General features: G+C 38.6%; 1 protein-coding gene across 3 annotated transcripts in view; it reads right to left on the minus strand.

The window, feature by feature from the left end:
• Positions 1-15,980, minus strand: part of Adcy8 (adenylate cyclase 8) — a 221,447-nt gene that overhangs the window by 166,861 nt on the left and 38,606 nt on the right. For all 3 annotated transcript variants that reach the window (XM_052161501.1, XM_052161500.1, XM_052161499.1), the window contains exon 2: positions 2,261-2,410. In XM_052161501.1, coding sequence (XP_052017461.1) covers positions 2,261-2,410 — 150 coding nt within the window. The remainder of the gene's footprint in view (positions 1-2,260; positions 2,411-15,980) is intronic.

A 15,980-nucleotide genomic window follows, 5' to 3' on the forward strand; every position in this document is an offset into this window, starting at 1 on the left:
TTGTGCTGTGAGTCTTGGCCCAGAAGATTGGATCCAACTTGTCTGCCACATCCGTTAAAATATGCACTGGGGTCTATTGACTTCCAACACCCATGCCTCCTGATTTAACCAAATGAATCCTTAAAAAGTGCTGCCTCCCTTTCCCCCTCCCTTTTAGGTATAAGATCCTCACAGTTGCTGTGTAAGGTCCCAATCCATTAGGGAAGGATTAAAATATATTTGTTACAGTATACCCATAACTGTAAGACTAAAGAGCCTCCTAATGCATCTGTTATGCAGACAACTCACAGAAACATGCAAATTTAGGAGTCTGTGTGGTGATTCTAAAGCTGGTTTCAAAAACAGTCTTAAGGCATTTTTTAACAACTGCTTTAAAAAGCAATTGGATGTATGGTGTTGCCCCATTGGAATATTTGTAATAGGAGTACATCTTTACCATCTTAATGCCTATTTCATTCTAGAGAAACCTATCACTTGCTACAAGCTATTTTTCAGCACTGTACAATCTTCCCAATCAATATGTCCAAGATTATTTCCACAATTATTTCAAACAAAAATTAATTTTGCTAATCATTTAACTCCATCTGTACTGCTTGGCCTGCTTTATTCTTTAGTCTGGGTTTAGCTACAGGATACTGAAATATCCCTGCTGAAGAAACAGGGTAAAGTAGGAGTAATTTGATAAGGATCAATGAGTTTACAGTTTACATTTCTATGTAGTGAAAAAATATTTATGGTTTTAAAGAAGGAAGTCCAATATGAAAGTACTGGTGATTTTAAGAATGACTACCTTGGTCACAAACAGTAATATTAGGTACAGGTATCAGGGAGGTATTCAGTAAGTATATTTTTTAATTTATTTTTAAATTAGATATATTGTTTATTTATATTTCAAATGATTTCCCCTTTCCCGGATCACCCCTCCCTGAAAATCCCATAATCCCTCTTACCTTCCCCTGTTCCCCAGTCAACCCTCTCCTTCCCTGTTCTGGTATTCCCCTACACTGCTGCACTGAGCCTTTCCAGGACCAGGGGCCTCTCCTTCCTTCTTCTTGGGCATCATTTGATATGTGAATTGTTTCTTGGGTATTCTGAGTTTCTGGGCTAATATCTACTTATCAGTGAGTGCATATCATGTGTGTTCATTTGTGGCTGGGTTACCTCACTTAGGATGATATTTTCCAGTTCCACCCATTTGCCTAAGAATTTCATGAATTCATTGTTTTTAATAGCTGAGTAGTATTCCATAGTGTAATTATACCACATTTTCTGTATCCATTCCTCTGTTGAGGGACATCTAGGTTCTTTCTAGCTTCTGGCTATTATAAATAGGGCTGCTATGAACATAGTGGAGCATGTGTCCCTATTACATGCTGGGGAAACCTCTGGGTATATGCCCAGGAGTGGTATAACAGGGTCCTCTAGTAGTATCATGCCCAGTTTTCTGAGGAAGTGCCAGACTGATTTCCAGAGTGGTTGTACCAGCTTGCAACCCCACCAGCAGTGGAGGAGTGTTCCTCTTTCTCCACATCCTCTCCAGCACCTCAAGTCCAAGTGGATCAAGGACCTCCACATTAAACCAGACATACTGAAACTAATAGAAAAGAAACTGGGGAAGAGCCTTGTACACATGGGCATAAGGGAAATTTTCCTGAACAGAACAGCAAAAACTTATGCTCTAAGATCAAGAATTGACAAATGGGACCTCATAAAATTACAAATTTTCTGTAAGGCAAGGACACAGTAGATAGGAAAAAATCACAACCAACAAATTGGAAAAAGATCTTTCCCAAATGTATATATGACAGGGGGCTAATATCCAAGATATACAAAGAACTCATAAGTTAGACTCCATAGAGCCAAATAACCCTATTAAAACATGGGGTACAGAGCTAAATAAAGAATCTTCACCTGAGGAGTATCAAATGAACCTAAAGAAGAAGAACCTAAAGAAATGTTCAACATCCTTAGTCATCAGGGAAATGTAAATCAAAACAACCCCGAGATTTCACCTCATACCAGTCAGAACGGCTAAGATCAAAAGCTCAGTAAGAGTATTGATATCTTGTAGGAAACAGTATGGAGGATGAGAGCAATGTATGTTGACTCTAAGTCTAATATGAGGATTTTAGATTGTGGGAACTCATAGCATAAACTTGAAGAGGACACTCTCAGAGCAGGATGTGTTTGGAAGGAATAAAGGGTTCTGTGATAGAAGACTAGTTCTGTGATGTCTAAGACACAGTCTTGCATTTGGTACCTGTCTTTGGTTCTCTGTCTCCAGGCGGAGCCTGGCCTCCACACACCTCCGGGTCTCCAGGAAGGCCTGGCGCTGGGCACGGTCTGAAAGGTAACTGATGAAGATTCCTGCTGTATTCATGCACATGAATAGCACCACCTGGGCCAGGACCTGTGAGACAATTCCAAACATCTTGGTTAGATATGTCAAACAGCACCTGCTTGGAGGGAAAGGTTAAGACAAGTAAATATTTTAGCAGGAAGTTTTTAATCAGTCACCTAAATGTCTTGTCTTGTGCCACATTAGTTGAGCACTACTTTCATTCTGTTCTTGAATCCAAAGTCACTTTTCAAACAAGCTTTTCTGACAACTCCACACAATTAAAAACCATGGTTCTGCCCTTAAGTCTAGGTCTTAACCTTCCTTAGAAACTTGAGGTACAAAGGCTGTGAGTCTCCTCCCTTGTCTTCACCTTCCCACATCCTTCTATTTATCAACTCAAGAAAAAAAAAAGATACCATAATGCTTAACATAATTCCTTAAAAGAGGCACCTATCTATAATACCAGTACTCATAAAGCTAAGAAGTATGTCTGTAAGTGTGAAGCTAGCCTGGGCTACTGTGTGATCAGTTTTGAGCTACTATGCCTCAAAAATAAAAATAAAAAAGACCAATAAATGAATAAAATCTTACATGAAGAGAACCTGTGGCGAGAATCTAAAATTTGGGGTGTGAATAAAGTATGAACCTGGAGTTTGGGGCATGCTAAGTAAGTATTTTACAACTGAATTGCCTTCTTAATTTCTACAGATATTGTACAAAGTCTTTTCTGAACAGTTCATGCAGAGGGTAAATAAAAAGTGATTGAACCGATCATCAAAGGTCTGAACTGAGATTTGAGTTGGTGACCTAGAGACAAGGATTTTCACTTGATTCTGTTCAAATTAAACATTGGCAAAAATGAAACTACATAAAATCCACTAGATCCAGATGATGAAAAGATTGTCCAGGATTCACCAGTTCCCCAACATTATATAATGTATGTAGCACAGAAAGAAACAGTAAAATAGGAGTCCTTCTCCAGAGAAAGATAGTCAATAGAGAAACTCATTCTGACTTGAGCAATCAAAATTTATAGCAGTGTTTTTCTACTTGGTTAAAAAGAAAAAGTAATACTGCTAGTAATGAATGAAATGATAGGAAACAAACAGAACAGAAAACCCAGGTGCACATCTGCACATACATGCAAACTCTAGTCCCAAAATAGAAACATTTACTGCAAGAGACCTTGAGAGACCAAATTTTGGGTCTCTGAGAGAACCTGACCTAGGTTTGAACTCAAGGCTAGCATTAGTTTCCAACTGACCCCCCCCAACAAAACCCGAGTCTAGCTCCAGTTCCTAGGCTAAATCCCAACAAAGACTTGTGTTTCCAGCTTAGTGTCCCTCAACAAACCTGCTTCTAACGTAAGTCTTCAGGTTATTTTACCCAACACATCTGCACCTCCAGGTTACAAGCCTGCCCCTGCCTAACAATCACCAATCAGGAAGAAATTTGAAGTTAAGTCTAAGATTTGGCTCCCAGTACCTGCCAATTACGTGAAAGGCTATAGTAGCACACCAATTAGATGTTTGCCAGGCTAGAAATGCTCACCCCTGCTTGCTGCTTTCTATAAAACCTTGCCTGGAGGAATCTTCAGGGGTTTTCCTCCACCAGAACAGTTCTGCAGGGCAGCAGGGAGGTGAGCCTGAGCTAGCCTAAATAAAGAGTCTGGTGTGATTGCATCAAATCTGCTCCTGACTGGTCTTTCGGTTCACAAACACTTCCTTGGTACTACAGTGTTAAGGCAAGCTAAGGGTCGTTAGCCTATTTCGAGGAACAACACTGTTTAAGGGCTTTAATAATGTGTGCGACAACATCATAAACTATAACAGACCTATAACTTAAGTTATCATAGGGAAGGAAAAGAGAACACAACAGAATAAGTTGTCTAAAGAACCAATATTTTTTTAAATCAATTTTTACAAAAGCAGTAACAGGTTTAAGAAACTCTGTAAAGAAGAGTACACATGGAGGGACCCATGACTCCAGCTATATATGTAGCAGAGGATGGCCATTTCAGACATCAATGAGAAGAGACATCATTGGTCCTGTGAAGGCTGGAGTAGGGGAAGCCAGTCAGGAAAGTTGGGGGGAGGGTTGGTGAGCGGGGGAGGGGGATGGGATAAGGGGTTTTAGGAAAGGGGATGCCATTTGAAATGTAAATAAAGCAAATATCTAATAAAAAATTCTAAAAAAAGAATAAGAACTTCCTAATCGCTTTTACAACATGACATCTAGCGTGCAAAACATTCTTGTTTTCTTATTAAAAAACTACACCTTTGCTGACTAATGTGTTTAAACTAACAGTACAAGTGAACTCTAAAAGAAACACTCTCTCTTCTGTTTATTAGCATGTTGCAAAAAAAAAAAAAAACCAACCAAACAAGATGTGCCTGTATACAACTTAGTTCAAATGCCAAAAGCTAAAAAGAATCTTATAAACAGTCATAGGACAATATTAGACATGGAAAATCTACTTTCTAGTTTTAGAATTATTTCTAGATTAAATATGAAGAAATAATCTATGTGTTATTGATGAAATGTTCCTAAAATGTATTTATATTAAAAATTCTGAAATTCAAAACAAAATAAAGTGAGTCATGTTATATAAATACTATATTAAAAAGTATTGCTAGGAATGAATAAGGTCATTATATAATGGGAAAGTGTCAGGGATATATCAGGAAAATATTAACACATTTAATATTATAGTAAAATATACAATGCAAAATATGATAAAAATTGGTATAATTATTTATAGATCAATATTCTAGGGATGTGTTTTCAGCAGTTTCTATTCTCAAGACATTATATCTTTCAACTAATGCTCCCTAGATGGAGTACAGTACCTAACAATTCTACTTAAAATGTGAACACATCTTATGACAAGACCAGAAGCTAGCCTGCATATTTTTTTTAAAAAAACTAATATCAAACAAATTTTATTACTTGGTGGTTTGAATAAGAATGTCCTCTCATTACCTCAGTTTTATTTAAATCCTTTTTCCCCACTGTTTGGATAAGGTTGTGAAAAAGGTGTGGTCATCTTGTAGGAAGTATGTCAACGAGACTTGTCTTTGCGGTTTCAAAAGTCTTGCGCCATTGCGAGGACACTCTATCTCCTATCTATTATGATTGAAGATGTGGTTCTTCAGCTCTCAGCCACCAGCCCCAGCCGCCATGACTTCCACCTACTGTAATGCTGTCTTCGCTATTATGAGCCTTAACCATCTGGAGCCATAGCTCAGCTAAGCCCTTCCTTCTATAAATTGCCTTGATCATGCCGTTTTTGTAACATCAACAGAAGAGTAAATGGTGTAGCCGCACATATCAAGCTCCAAAGCAATGAACAAAAGAACAATCATAAAACACAATGTGCTTAGAAGTTAAAAAAAAAAAAGTTAAAAAAATATCCACACAACCAAATCTAGGGACACACATTAATCTCAGAAAACTCATGCCTAAAGAACTGCAAAATACCACAGGGCAAAACCTAGTAGTTAAAAAAAGAATGTTTGAAGATGATTGTGTTGGCCACTAAACATAAGGAATTGTCAATATCATAAAGCCAAATAAAACAAAAGGAGCCCCAGAATAAACCCAGAGTATATATAAGGAAAAGCAACACACTAAGAACAACAGGTAATAAAAGAAAAAGTAAAATTAATGGGGACCAATAAGTTTGATAGTTACTTTTCTGTCAAAGACAGTAAACAGAAAAACTTCTTTGCAAGTCCAGTAAAGAGAAAAAGCACAAAAGAACAGAATAAAGGCTTAGAAAAACACGAAATTTAAGGCTTTGAAGGATTTAAGAAGTAATCCTAACTATGGATTTTCATGTGAGTAAGATCTTAAATGTAATTAAGATGTTTCTGAAAGTACATTTCTGAAGTTGACTCAAAAAGAGGGAAAGATTAAATATGTATAATTACAATTAAATCTTTTTACAAGGGAGGAAACAAACTGTGAAGGCTTCATCAAATAACTCCAAAACAATTGTGAGACAAATAATCTAAATATTTTATCTCTTAAGAAGAATAGAAAGTAGAGAACACTCCCTAGCTCAGTGTATGAGGCTAGTTTATTTGGGGAAAAGCTGACCCTGAACTTACAACTGCCCTGCCTTAGCCTCCTGTGTGCTGAAATTGCAGATGCATGTCACCACGTCTACCTTGGGCTAGAATAATGTTGATATGCTGAAACTAACATAGCCAGATTAGCTGCAACTGGTAAATTTTGTTCATGAGCATAGAAAATGAATTCTTAAACATAATAATAGAAAACAGAAGCCATAAATGTATAGAAATGATAATACATCTTGACCAGACTGAGTTTCTCTTATAAATTTGTGGATAATTTAACATTATTAAATCAATTAATGTGATTCACCATATATTCATATACATAGATGAAAAAGAGTTTAACGAGGATGCCACATCGAAATACAATTGATCACAGTCCTAGCCACTCACAAACCCATAAAACAAACAAAAAATGATGAGCCACAGTGCCACCAGTGAACATTTGTAAATCAAGACTGATATTCCTATAATGATACCCAATTCCAGAATAGGTGTGGACCAAGTTATATAATCCTGATGATAACTTTTCTTCTTTTTTATGCATGTACATATACATGTTTGAACATGTGTGTTTATATGTATATGTGTGAGTGTGCATACACATGTATGGAGACCCTAGTTGACATTAGGAATCTCCTTAGATCACTTTCCACTTTATTATTTTAAGGCAGAGCCCTCCAGCTGGAGCCAGAGCTGTTTGATGTGGATAGTCTGGCTAGCCAGCTTGTGCCTCAGTTACCATCTCTGTTCTCAGTGAGGTCATAGATGGGGGGCACTAGGCTTACCTGGCATCTACACAGATTCTGATATTCACTTACGTTTTCTCTTTTTGGAGACATTTGAACATCATTCCCTCTGCCTCGAATGCCTTTCATGATGTTTTCTTATGTTGCTGATTCTTTTTACTCTCCTGTTCTCAGTTTTATTGTAGTTTTCCCAGGAGCATTCCCTAGCTACTTCCTCAAAGTCAGATCTCGCTGACATTTGTGTTCATCCTGGATAGTAATTATAAACTTATTTTCCTTGTCTGTTTGGTTAATGTGTATCAACCACACCAGAATTTTTACTTACACCCGTATAGACGTGATGGTAGGTCAGCTTGACTGGTGCCCATTGCCTTTTACAATAGAAAAGTGCTCAACAATGTATTTATAAATTGCTCTGTATTTCATGTGTGCTAAGTATTTGATGAATGGCCACTAGAATGAATGAAGAGCTTTCCTACGTACCACTAATCATCATGTACAAGATATGGATGAATAATGTTCTTGCAGAAACAGTGATAAAGATATCAAACAATACTCTTAACAAATAGTAACATAGCAAATGTACTAGACAGTGAATGGAATCAGATAAAATCATAAGGAGCCATTTTAGTAAGGAATTCCATCATTGGCTACGTAAACACTATACTCACTTTGTGTTGCAGTTTTAAAAATATTACTATTACACTGAAAATGACATGTGCTATTCTCATGAAAGAATTTCTGGGTATTAGTGCTCTTTCAGACATGTTGTGTTTTGTAATCTGTCCAACTATACAGCTCAGTTTGGGCCCCTGTTTTATTGTATCTACAAACTGCCTCTCACTCAGAGCTAATAGGTTAAGCATTAGATCTTGGAGAAATATCATGAATATTTTACAGATATCTGTAGACTTTACTACTTCATACTAATGCTTCCATTCAAGATTATTTATGGAGCAAGTTCTTTTGAGCATGCCACAGTTTTTTCTTCCATGTGATATGTATTGGTTATGAAATGGGTTTATGTATACACACCTGTTCACACATGTGTAATGCATGTGCATGTGTATACTTGCATTTACATATGTCTGGAAGCCTGGGATGACTTTATGACTCTTTCTTGATGATTTTCCATTTATTTATTGAAGCAGAGTATATGACTTGAACCAATATAATGAACTTGCCTTCGGATGTTTTTCAGTATCTTCTTTTATGGATTCTTTCAGGATTTTCTATGGTCATTTGCTCGTAGGATGAATGTCCTTTAAAAATTTTGGATATTGCAAAAACTTTAAGTGGAAGGCTAAGTTATAGTTAATACAATGTACTTGAATTCATGTTAAATAGGGAGCATTTTGCTGAGTGTTTTTTATCTATGTTTCATCTCAGCAATGATTTTATTTGGCCTAGGAAGAAACTTCCTAAGTTCAGAAACTTTTCCTAAGTTCAGAAAGACTGAGTAGCTTGCCTAGTGTTAAACAGCCTTACAGCTGAGCGAAGTCCGACTTAGGGGGTCCAAGAGAAACCGGGCTATAGGACCTGAAGGAAGTTCGGGGTAACTGGAGTTCAGTCAGGAATCTAAGGGACAATTTTCTCTTCTGGTCTTACATATAGTGGTGACTGATGCCTCAAGGGAAACATGACCTGTAGATTCCCTATTCTGTTCCCTGCTTTCTCTGGTCTGTTGTACCAGTGGTGCCTGGACATCCCCAGCAGAGAGGAAGATCTCGGTATGACATTTGGGGGGGGGGCGGGGGCGGGTAGGGTAGGCCAGAGGACATCCTTGGCAATTGCTACTCTGCAGATGCTATCTACTCTGTTCTGACAGGGTTTATTGTCTCACTGGCCTGGAGCTTGCCAAATAGGCTACACTGAAGAGGATAGCGATTGTCTTCTAGGGATCTGCCTCTCTTTGACTCTTTTTAATATTGGGATTACAAGGAAGTACCACTGTGGTGAATTTTTATTTTTGCTTTTACACATAGGAGCTGGGGGAAATCAACCTTAGTTCCTCTTGTTTGAAAGATGAGCATTGTATGAACTGAGTTATGACATGAACCCTATGGCTCAATTCTTGAGTCTTTACAAAGGGAAGGAGCCTTAGGCAAGGTGCATGCTGCATAGGCCAGAAGCAAGAACCGATTTCCAAGTGGAACTAAGAAATTAGAAACAAGCTATTAAAGGCAGGGGAAGGGTCTGTGGGTATGTCTGAAGATTAGCTATGTTCCACTTCAGATATTTCTGCAGTATTTCAGGGTGAGCTCAGATCTGTGCCTGTCATAGGTTCATTTTTGTCTCTTCTCTTCACAAAGGCATTTCTAGGAGTATCATAATATCTATATTTAATGATACAATAAATGCTCCAAGAGCAACTTACTCATAGGTAAACAGCTCAGGAAATATTGGAGCTGTGCTCACTGCCTGGGTTTTCCAGCTCCAGGCTTAGGATTTTTTGCAAGCCACGGTACACTTTCATGCATCACTAGAAAAAGATGCCCACATCCAGGCCTTGCTGCTAATAGACTCAAGACTGTCCTCATGGAGATGCTGATCAAAACATTACTGAATGGGGATCCTGACAAAGCAAGTGAAATAGCTCCCACTCAAAGCCTGCCAGATGTGGAGTGTTGTGAATATACATCTGGGTTTACAGCCTTAAGCTTTACTACGTACTTTCTGCATAAACTGAAGCAAGTCACTTTGTCATTTTGAGTCTCAAGATTCTAATTTGAGTGACAGGGGAGAATATTCCCTTCCAAGAAGCAGAAATGCATAGTGGAAGGCAGGAGCTCAGCATGTTAGTCTGTTTCCTTGTTGTAAACAAATAGCTCACAGAAATAATTTAAAGGAAGGACAGCTTGCTTAGGGATCACCATTTCAGAGATGTTAGCCCCAAGTCTTTGGTGCCATTGGTTCTTCTCCACAGTGGAACAGACCATTATGGAGCTGGAAAGTGAACCTTGAAGGCTGCTCACCTCATGGCAGAGAAGAAGCAAGGGAGTTAGATGGATCTGGGAAACACGTATAACCTACAAAATCATTCCTCCAGTGACATACTTCCTGGAGGCTTCACCTTCGAAAGTTTCCATAGCCTCTCAGGCAATTGCATTGAGAGCTAAGCACTCAACATATGGGCTACTAGGAAACACTTCCTATCTATACAGTATAACCAGAAAATTTGCATATTGTTGTGTAACATTTTCCTTTGAGATTGAAACACTTTATACCACAGGGAAAATCCTTAAACTAGGAGGTAAACAGACCAGAATAGTTTCAGGAAGTCCCTGAAACTTGTCAGATTCACTAGGCCCCTTCCTCCCAAGAGTGAACAATAAAGGTTCCTGAGAATTTCTGTCAGTAAGTCAAGCTGTAACGAAGATTCTGAGACAAGACCAGATGCTTAGAAGAAACAGAAACTAGCCAAATTAGCTGAAAGAAGTTTAGACCACGTGAGTCACCTAGAAAGGACAATTTCTAGTCTCTTGAACCACCTGCAGGCTGTGTAGTATGTTCCAGGTTTCCAACTTTTGTGATCTGTCTTCAAGTTGGAATTCGGTGCTATATATGTCTTTGACTCATTTCTCCTCCCTTAAGTAATCCCTCAGCAGAAAACTCATTGGTTCATCAAGTAGGACTTTGGTGGTATCCATACTATTGTCTGTCATGAGCTTATTATTTGGAGAGAGTAGATTTGTGTACTGAATCTCCTCAGGAAAAATCTTGTCACATAACAGATGTCTATGTCAAATTACCAGGTTGATTGGTCCAGCCTTTATTATATCATATTTGGTTGCTATCCCTGGAAGGCCTCATCTCTATGAGAAAAGAGGAGTGGATCTAGGGAAAAGGTGTGGGACTGGGAGGAGAGAAAGTAGGGAAAATTTCATGGAAAACTACAGTCAGGATATATTATATAAGAGAAGAATAAATATATAACAAATAAAATGAAATAAGAAGTCCTTTGCTTCCTAAAGTGTGGTCCATGAAGCAATGTTTTATTTTCAATTTTATCTCTAGATAAATGATGCATTATACATGTGATTCCACTGGGTAAGAGTATTTGTAACATTGAGAATTGTTAAAATATTCAGGACTTATATTACTTTTTGAGGACAGTTTATACCTAGAACTTACTATTCAGGAAAAAGAGTGGAGAGGTGGCTACCGTGTCAACCATGGACTGAAACTGAGTGGGTCTTAAATCCCATCTCTACCAATTACTATATGGCCACCATGTTAAGGTTATTCTTCCTAAGGGAGCAGATGCTACACAGAGTGATTTGTATACTATGCATATGTAGCTTAACCTGTTAGCTCCATGCTTAAGAATTTGGATTCTCAGAGTGGTTGGCAGTGCTATCCTCTGATACCTGCTGGGTGCTATGAGGTGCAATCAGGAAAGTGCTGAAGTGGCAACATGGCCTTGCAAGAGGCCAGCTGTGCAACCAGAGGCCGGCTGGGAGGAAGCAGTGTGCTCTGGTGAGTCCAGCCCTGCAGAGTGGAGGATCCAGTCCTGAGGCCTCTGGCAGGAGCCTTCTGGTCTCTGCTTCGGGATCAGGAACAGCCTGGGCAATGGCACCCCATCTCCAGGAAGTGCAAGAGGCCAGCTGTGCACCCGGAGGCAGGCTGGGAGGAGGCAGTGTGCTCTGGCAAGTCCTGTCCAACAGAGCATAGGATCCAGTCCTGAGGCCTCAGCCAGGAGCCTTGCAGTCTCCGCTTTGGGATTGGGAACAGCCTGGACCATGGCACCCCATCTCCAGGCTGTGCAAGAGGCCAGCTGTGCACTGGGAGGCCGGCTGGGATGAGGCAGCATGCTCTGGTGAGTCCAGCCCTACAGAGCATAGGATCCAGTCCTGAGGCCTCAGGCAGGAGCCTTCTGGTCTCTGCCTCTGGATCTGGAACAGCCTGGGCCACAGAACCTGTCTCCAGGCAGTGCAGGAGGCCAGCTGTGCACCCGGAGGCCAGCTGGGAAGAGGCAGCTTGCACTGGTGAGTCCAGCATTGACAAGACCAACTAACACCAGTGAGAACTAGATGGTAAAAGGCAAACGTAGAAATGTTACTAAAAGAAATCAAGGTAATATGACAGCATCTGAACTCAATTCTCCATTAGCAGCATGTCCTGGATACCCCAACACACCAGGAAAACAAGATTTGGATTAAAAATCACTGGTCATGATGCTGTTACAGGAACACATGAAGGACATAAATAAATCGCTTAAAGAAGTTCAGGAGAAAATGGATCAAACGTTAGAAGCCCTTATAAGGGAAACACAAAAATTATTGAAAGAAATTCAGGAGAATACAGAATCCAATAAGGAGGAAACACAAAAATCACTTAAAGAAATACAGGAGAACTTTGGTCAACAGGCTGAGGTCATGAAAGAGGAAACACAAAAATCTCCTAAAGAATTACAGGAAAACACAAACAAGCAAGTGAAGGAGCTAAGCAAAACAATCCAGGATCTAAAATCAGAAGTAGAAACAACTATGAAATCTCAAAGGGAGACAACTTTGGAGATATAAAACCTTGGGAAGAAGTCAGGGGCCATAGATGCAAATATCAACAACAGAATACAAGAGATAGAAGAAAGAATTTCAGATGCTGAAGATACCATAGAAACCATGGACTCAACAGTTAAAGAAATGCAAAATGCAAAAAGCTTGTAACCCAAAACATCCGGGAAATCCAAGATACAATGAGAAGATCAAACTTAAGGATTATAGGAATAGGTAAGAGTAAAGATTTACAACTTAAAGGGCCAGCAAATATCTTCAATAGAATTATGGAAGAAAACTTCCCTAACCTAAAGAGAGAGATGCCCATGAATATACAAGAAGCCTACAGAACTCCAAACAGACTGGACCAGAACAGAAATACCTCCCATCACATAATAATCAAAACCCCAAATGTACTAAACAAAAAAGGAATATTAAAGGCAGTAAGAGAAAAAGGCCAAGTAGCATATAAAGGAAGACCTATCAAAATCACACCAGACTTCTCACCAGATACTATGAAAGCTAGAAGATCCTGGGCAGATCTCATGCAGACATTAAGAGAACACAAATGCCAGTCAAAACTACTATACCCAGCAAAACTCTCAATCACCTTAGATGGAGAAACTAAGATATTCCATGACAAAACCAAGTTTACCCAATATCTTTCCACAAACCCAGCCCTACAAAGGATAATAGGAGGAAAACACCAATACAAGGAGGGAAACTTCACCCAGGAAAAAGCAAGATTGTAACCTTCTTTCATCAACCCCAAAAGAAGATAACCAATCAAATTTAAAATATAACACCAAAAATGAAGTAAGTAATAATCACTATTCCTTAATATTTCTTAACATCAATGGGCTCAATTCCCCAATAAAAAGACATAGACTAAGAGACTGGATACGTAAACATGACCCTACATTTTGCTGCATACAGGAAACACACCTCAGTGTCAAAGACAAACACTACCTTAGAGTAAAAGGCTGAAAGACAAATTTACAAGCAAATGGTCTCAGGAAACAAGCCAGAGTAGCCATTCTAATATCAGATGAAATTGACTTTCAACTCAAAGTCATCAAAAGAGACTCTGAGGGAAACTTCTTGCTGGTCAAAGGAAAAATACACCAAGAAGAACTCTCAATCCTGAACATCTATGCTCCAAATGCAAGGGCACCCTCATTCATAAAAGAAACTTTACTAAAGCTCAAAGCACACATTGCACCTAACACAATTATTGTGGGTGACTTCAACACTGCATTTTCCTCAATGAACCGATCAGGAACACAGAAACTGAACAGGGACACAGTGAAGCTAGTTGAAGCTTTGGACCAATTAAATTTAACACATATATATATATATATATATATATATATATATATATATATATATATATATATATATATATATATATATATATCCTAAAGCAAAAGAATATACCTTTTTCTCAGCACCCCATGGTATCTTCTCCAAAATCAATCATATAATTCGTCACAAGACAGAACTCAACATATATAAAAAGATCAAAATAATCCCATGCATCCTATCAGATCACTATGGAGTAAAAGTGGTCTTCAATAGCAACAAAAACAGCAGAAAGCCCACATCTACGTGGAAACTGAACAATATTCTACTCAATGATACCTTGGTCAAGGAAGAAATAAAGAAAGAAATCAAAGACTTTTTAGAATTTAATGAAAATGAAGACACAACATACCCAAATCTATGGTACACAATGAAAGTGGTGCTAAGAGGAAAACTCATAGCCCTGAGTGCCTCCAAAAAGAAAATGGAGAGAGCATACACTAACAGCTTAATGAGATACCTGAAAGCCCTGGAGCAAAAAGAAGCTAATTCACCCAGGAGGAGTAGAAGGCAGGAAATCATCAAACTCAGGGCCGAAATCAATCAAGTAGAAACAAAGAGAACCATACAAAGAATCTACAAAACCAGGAACTGGTTCTTTGAGAAAATCAACAAGATAGATAAACCTTTAGCCAGACTAACCAAAGGGCACAGAGACAGTATCCAGATTAACAAAATGAGAAATGAAAAGGGAGATATAACAACAGAAACAACAGGAAATTCAAAAAATTATCAGATCCTACTACAAAAGCCTATACTCAACACGACTGGAGAATCTGGAGGTAATGGACAGTTTCCTAGACAGATATCAGACACCAAAATTAAATCAGGATCAAATGGATCATCTAAACAGTCCCATAACCCCTAAAGAAATAGAAGGGGTCATAGAAAGTCTCCCAATCAAAAACAAACAAACAAACAAACAAAAAAAAAAAAAAACCCACAGGACCAGATGGCTTCAGTGCAGAATTCTATTAGACCTTCATAGAAGTCCTAACACCAATACTCTTCAAACTATTCCACAAAATAGAAACAGAAGGAACACTACCCAACTCCTTCTATGAAGCCATAATTACGCTGATACCAAAACCACACAAAGATCCATCAAAGAAAGAGAACTTCAGGCCAATTTCCCTTATGAATATTGATGCAAAAATACTTAATAATATTCTTGCCAACTGAATCCAAGAAGACATCAAAACGATCATCCACCATGATCAAGTAGGCTTCATCCCAGGGATGCAGGGATGGTTCAATATAAGGAAATCCATCAATGCAATCCACTTCATAAACAAAGTCAAAGAAGAAAACCACATGGGCATTTCATTAGATCCTGAAAAAGCATTTGACAAAATTCAGCATCCTTTCATGCTAAAAGTCTTGGAAAGAACAGGAATTCAAGTCCCATACCTAAACATATTAAATGTTAAAGCAATATACAGAAAACTGTTAGCCAACATCAAACTAAATGGAGAGAAATTTGAAGCAATCCCACTAAAATCAGGGACTAGACAGGGCTGCCCCCTTTCTCTTTATCTTTTCAATATTGTACTTGAGGTACTAGTTCGGGCAATTAGACAACATAAGGAGGTCAAAGGGATACAAACTGGAAAGGAAGAAGTCAAATTATCACTATTTGCAGATGACATAATAGTCTACTTAAGTGACCCGAAAACCTCCACCAGAGAACTCCTACAGCTGATAAACAACTTTAGCAAAGTTGGTGGTTATAAAATCAACTCAAGCAAATCAGTTGCCTTCCTATACTCAAAGGAAAAGCAGGCTGAGAAAGAAGTTAGGGAAATGACACCCTTCACAATAGCCACAAACAATAAAAGTATCTTGGTGTGACTTTAACCAAACAAGTGAAAGATCTATAGGACAAACTTCAGGTCTCTGAAGAAGGAAATTGAAGAAGACCTCAGAAAATGGAAAAATCTTCCATGCTTGT

Source organism: Apodemus sylvaticus, chromosome 17 (genome assembly GCF_947179515.1).
Source record: "Apodemus sylvaticus chromosome 17, mApoSyl1.1, whole genome shotgun sequence".
Classification (NCBI taxonomy): domain Eukaryota; kingdom Metazoa; phylum Chordata; class Mammalia; order Rodentia; family Muridae; genus Apodemus; species Apodemus sylvaticus.